The following is a 6,000-nucleotide window of genomic DNA, read 5'->3' as shown; positions in this document are numbered from 1 at the left end:
GAACTCTTAAAGGCGCAAAACAAAGGTGAATAAACCTGACAGCTCCAAAGCTCTATCTTTTAATAAACGTTCCGTTTTGCCATCGTATTGGATATTGCACCCCCTACAGATAAGAAGATATATTACATGGTTTGAATGACAATTTAATTTGTATCTAAGCTGATAGTTTTTGTTTGTGACACTCAAGGTAAAGGTATCCCCTTCCTGAACATAGCTGCAAGCTTTACACCTAACAACTTTACATTTTCAGAATCCCCTTTCTACTTACAAGCCAAGTCATGATATTTTTTTCTGGTAGATATCATATTACCAATAGTTCTCGCTTTTCTTGCAACAAATTTGCATCCCATTGTAGCAATTAATTTTTTCTAAGGCTAGATCCATTGTTAGTATAGGCAGATATTCTCTTATTATATAGCAAATTTAGTTGAATTCTAAGCTATACGGAGTACTGAAAATCAGCTTATTTTTAGGATAGAGACTTTTTTCTGACTAGTCTTTTCTGCCTGTTTGTATTGCAACATAGATTCACGTGGCATTTGATCCACCAATAATCTAGTGTTGTTAAGTAGGTTATCAGGGTAACCCCTAGCTCTAAGTCTGTCATGCAGAATATTGCATTGTTACCTAAAGACCGCATCATTTGAACAGTTTCTGCTGGTTCTTATGTATTGACCTTTGGGTATAGCTTTCAATACATGTTTGGGATGGCTGGACTTGTAGTTTAGAATAGTGTTACCACCTGTAGATTTTTCTATATAGACAAGTTTTTATCTCCTGTGTTCCAGGTTTAACACTTAATTCAATGTCAAAAATTTGATATTACAGTGATGTTGTTCACTTACAAATTTTAGATTTAGTGTATTTTCATTCATATACTTCAAAAAGGCAGTCACTGATTCCTCATCCAACAAAATGTCATCTATATATCTACCATAATAAACTATATGTTCCCTGAAGCAGTTTCTATCTCCATAGAAGTACCTCCCACCATCCCATGTAGATATTGGCATAGGAGGGGGCAAACTTTGCCCCAATTGCCGTACCCTGTCTCTGGAGATAGAAACCATCCTCAAACAAAAAATAATTATGTGATAATTGAAACTCAAAAGCAACCAACATAAAATGCTTAACATCTTTCCATTTTATATTCTGCACAACCCTAAAAACCTGTGTGGTATCTTTTATATAACTCATCAGATCACTAACCAGGGGTGGTAAAAAAGAGTCTACTAGTTCAGAGATTGGCTCCAACAAGGAACCAACTCCCTAAATAATAGATCTCCTAGGAGGGTTTTGACTGTCCTTGTGCAGTTTGGGAAGGAAATAGAAAATTAGAATATAGGGATCGGATGGACAAAGTGTGTCAAACAATGATTCTGAAAATATACCAATTTGTTGTCCTAAAGTTAGGATGTCTTTCAGTTGAGATTACTAGTGGGCTTAAAAAAGAGTTTTAAATACACATCCTGGCCGTTAAATTGTCTTAAGGATTCAGAGACATTTCCCATAATTAAATCAGTGTTATGTCCAAGTCAGGAAATGTTAATTAATGATATAGTGTAAAAAGTCAGATAAGAACACTGTATGAATAAGATGGTATATAAGCTTCAAGAAATTGTGATGAAGGGGTTAATTTGTCAATTGTTTTTATTTGTATTTGTGCCTTTAAATAAGGGTTGCAAGAGAGGATCAGGTAAGCTGTGATCAATTGCGGTAGAGCCGCACGAAACATGTCTGCTCCAGACCTCTTTTGACCCTTCACCTTTGTGTCTTTTTGCAAGCTGACTATAGTGTTTTTATGCTGTACACTTTAATATTTTTTTCCTTTTTTTTATACAAGTCGCTTCATGCAAGTATCATCATTCGACCTATTTTTTCACTATTTCCATTGGTGGTCAGGTGATGCTGCGGATCCTTTTCTGTATTTCCTGTTGAGCTAGTATAGCCTATAACTCTTTTTGGATCACTCTCTCCAATTAGGTATATTCAAGTGAAGATTTAGGTATATGAGTAAGTACAGATACGTAGGAGAGAAATAATAATAAAATAATAAAAGGATTTCAGATTATCATTCAATATGATACTTTCAGGGATGCAGGAGTATATTATTTATAAATGCAACATAATTGATTGATTGACATTGTTTAAACAATGTCTCTCATAGGTATCAGATGGAGATATTATATGTCAGGTTAGTAAGTTTACTTTACTGTAGGTCTAAGGAAGGTCAGGAGAATCATACAGTTATTTGGGTATTTGGGTTAAGTAGCTATGGTTTGCTGAAATGTAAAACAACAAGTCTGATTTAGGAAGGTGATCAAACAAAACCTGCTTTGTAGGACCAAATGGCACCACTAACTACCCCAGTAAGTTTTTAAGCAATGTTATCAAGCTAGCATAAATTATATTGATGTGGTCACAGTCTTTGCACGCTTTGTCTGGGTCACTGTTTTTTCTTTGTAACCTTTGCCCACCAGGTTCTCTGTGGCTTGGATGATGTCAGTCTCTCTTTTTGTTTCTGCTGCAAGGTCCCTATTAAGGGTGGCAAGGTTGTTTGGGGTATTTCCAGTTTCCTGACATAATCTTTCTGTATCTTCTAGAGATCTATACATTTTAATCTTGTTGTTTTTCAAGACTTTCTTATTGGTTATATACCAAAATTGTCTGTTTTGCAAGACTGTGTAACTGAGAGAGCCACAAAGATTTGTGGAATTTCAGTGTCGTTTCTAGGAGGTTCATTTTCTTTGAGCTGAAAGCATAATGCCTTATAGACTCTGTCAAGTAGCATATTCTGTTTTTGAGGCTCTTTGAGAGTCTCTATGTTAGTGCCTCTGTTTCAGTTGTTTGTTATTTAGATATATTCTCAAGTTGCTCAATCCTGTCTCCTAGCTCAGAGATCTTTTTTCTACTCTGCTAGGTCACCTGTGAGGAACTTCCTTCAGGGAGACCAGCCCCCCAGTCTCGGCGAACACCAAGAGTGATTGCTTCAGTCTCAGTGTCCCATGTGGAGGGACACTGAGACTCAATTCCTTCTGCTCCTGCTGCAGCAATTTCCCCTAGGCACGAATGGCCACACGTCTGTGAGATTTAAAGGGGCCTTATCCTAATTACCGGAACTCCCACCTGCCATTTGAGTTCCTATAAAAGCTCACTCTGCCCATCACTCTTCGCGGAGTTATTCCCTTATATCTTGTTTTTGGTTCCTGAAAGCCAAAGCATACCTACTTGATACCTGTGTATGCTCCCTTATTTCAGAGACCCAAGCATACTTACCTGAAACCCGTGTATGTTCACCTTGTTCTAGAGACCAAGCCTACTTACCTTGTACCTGCGTATGCTCACCTTGTTCCAGAGTCCAAGCATACCTACCTTGTACCTGCGTATGCTCACCTTGTTCCAGAGTCCACGCATACTTACCTTGTACCTGCGTATGCTCACCTTGTTCCAGTGACCAAGCATACTTAGGGGAGGGTTGTACAGCTGAGAGAGCTGAAAGAAACAGGGGAGAGTTGTACAGCTGAGAGAGAGAGACAGGGGAGGGTTGTACACCTGAGAGAGAGAGAGACACAGAGGAGGGTTGTACAGCTGAGAGAGACAGTGGAGGGTTGTACAGCTGAGAGAGAGAGAGAGAGAGACACAGGGGAGGGTTGCGTATACTCACCTAGTTCCAGAGACCAAGCATACTTACCTTGCATCTGCGTATGCTTACCTGGTTCCTGAAAGCCAAGCAGACTTGTCTGATACCTGTGTAAGCTCACTTTGTTCCTGAAGCTGTGCCTTCTGTACCTATCTGGTATCCCATGGCAGTCTCACCAACAGTACCTGCTGGGTATCCTGTGCCGGCTAAGAATACTGTGTCTACTTTACTAGTGACAGTCTTCCTCAAACCAGCTGCTGTACCTATCTGGTCTTCTGTGATAGTCTCACTAACAGTGCCCGCTGGGTTTCCTGTGCCTGCTGAGAATCCTGTGTCTACTATATTCGTGACAGCCTTCCTCATACCAGCTGTGTCTGCTGTACTTACCTGGTATCCTGTGAAAGTCTCACCAACAGTACCCACTGGGAATCCTGTGCCCTGCCTGCTGAGACTCCTGTGTCAGCTAAACCAGTGACAGCTTTTCTCTAACCAGCTGTGGCTGCTGTACCTACCTGGTAATCCGTGACAGCCTCACCCTCTACTACATAGTTTAAGCACCAGTGTCCACTGGACTTTGTTACTGCAACCTTCTTAAGTATTCTGAATTTTGTATTTGACTTAAGTGTTCTGCATCGGGCCTATGTTCAAACGTGCGGTTTCTGTGATCTGCAATTTGAACTACCGACTGTTTTTTTTGCTTATGGTTCAGTAAAGCTTTAAAATTACTTTTGTTGTTGTATATGTGTTTCTGCATTCTGGAGTTCCACACATGCTAACCTCTTTACATTACCATGTATTATCTGTCCTTCTTGAGTAAGGAAGGAGGTAAAGTCAGCTTTGGTCATCCTTGGCATAGATGACAAATACTATGCAACAGTTTAGCCTCTAGCCAAGAAAACCTACCCAAATTACATGTTATTCTAAGAGACATATTCATTATAGTTAAAGTGGTCTTTTAAAAATGGAGTCAATGAGTATGTATTGGAATAAAATTCAATATGTCAGTGTTTTTCTTGTGTTTTTGTTTTTAGCCTTAACTTGATTTTTCTTTGTTTACCTAGGTTCCACTGGATTTCCCATTGCTCATAATGTTGCCACTTGGTCCACAGCACTGTCAGATATTCCTCGTCTGCCTCAAGATGATGTTTCAGGGAAGAACCTTGCTCTTCGGGGAATCAGTGTCAGCCTGGAGACATCAGCTTTATGGGAGGCATTTAATAGTCTGGGTACAGAGATGATTGTCACAAAGGCAGGAAGGTGAGTTAAAATAGATAATATATATATTGAAATAAAAAACTCAAACATAGCTGAAATACCTGATTATGTTTTGCATTTAGAAGACCCAAATAAAAGGTGGCAAGAATCATAGATAGTCTAAACACATGCACCTACAAACACAAGGAAGATTGTGCTTGTAAATTGGAACTGCTCGTTAATCTGATAAATTATTATATATGGATATCAAGCCTAAAAAGAAATGGGAGAAAACAAATGAATTCTGTATTCTTATTTTTCTAATTCCAGGAGAATGTTTCCCTTATTTCAAGTTCGTCTTTGGGGGATGGATCCAACTGCTGAATATTCTCTTCTTCTTGACTTTTTGACGGTTGGAGATAAAAGATACAGGTATGGAAAATCATGGGTTAAGGAAAAGGCACAAAATCTTGATGCCACATATTCTGTACCCAATGGACAGAGTAGATCTGAAACTGTTTTGTATTGGGTTCATTGTAAGGCTTTTTAGGACTCATGAGACATGTGCTTCTCTTTGAATTATACAGTATGTATATTACTTGGAAAATCCATGGAAACTGTAAATTCATTAATTCTTTCAGACATTAAAGTTTAACAAATAGCTCTTTATAATATAAACTGAGTAGTACATAACCACAGTAATCCCTTTTCATTTTCTTTTTAAAGCGACAAGCCAGGCAATGCAGTCAATCACAATCCATGCACTTCACTACTCGGTGTGTGTTCTCCTTTCTGGAAATGTACTGTCTGTTTTTTTCATAAGATGGTGACAGTTCATATGATCATCATGTGACATTACACTCCAGTCCACTAGTAGGATGCAAAAACACCCCTGCATTCCAGAGTGCTTGTCCCATCTACTCTCCCAGTAATGCCTAGGGCAATTATTTGCCTCCAGATGTAGAATGTGAATTCAGAAGTGTTCCGGATTTTCACATTTTTTGTAGAGGTTAAAATGTACATTCGGCTATACCAAAAAATTACATAGTTCAAAATCCTAATTTAATCCGTTAGGGAGAAGAGAATCCGTTATAAATATCTATTTAATTTCTTATTTTCCTAAGACGTTCAATTTATCTCCTTCTCTCCAATTTATTATTCATTTT

General features: G+C 38.5%; 1 protein-coding gene across 1 annotated transcript in view; it reads left to right on the top strand.

Moving 5' to 3' along the window:
• The first annotated feature begins 4,431 nt into the window (after positions 1 to 4,431).
• Positions 4,432 to 6,000, top strand: part of LOC128640444 (T-box transcription factor TBX1) — a 448,878-nt gene continuing 447,309 nt past the window's right edge. The window contains exons 1-3 of the mRNA XM_053692924.1: positions 4,432 to 4,465; positions 4,702 to 4,897; positions 5,165 to 5,266. Coding sequence (XP_053548899.1) covers positions 4,432 to 4,465; positions 4,702 to 4,897; positions 5,165 to 5,266 — 332 coding nt within the window. The remainder of the gene's footprint in view (positions 4,466 to 4,701; positions 4,898 to 5,164; positions 5,267 to 6,000) is intronic.

The sequence above is a fragment of the Bombina bombina genome, chromosome 9, assembly GCF_027579735.1.
Source record: "Bombina bombina isolate aBomBom1 chromosome 9, aBomBom1.pri, whole genome shotgun sequence".
Classification (NCBI taxonomy): domain Eukaryota; kingdom Metazoa; phylum Chordata; class Amphibia; order Anura; family Bombinatoridae; genus Bombina; species Bombina bombina.
This window is presented reverse-complemented; position numbering and strand designations above follow the sequence as displayed.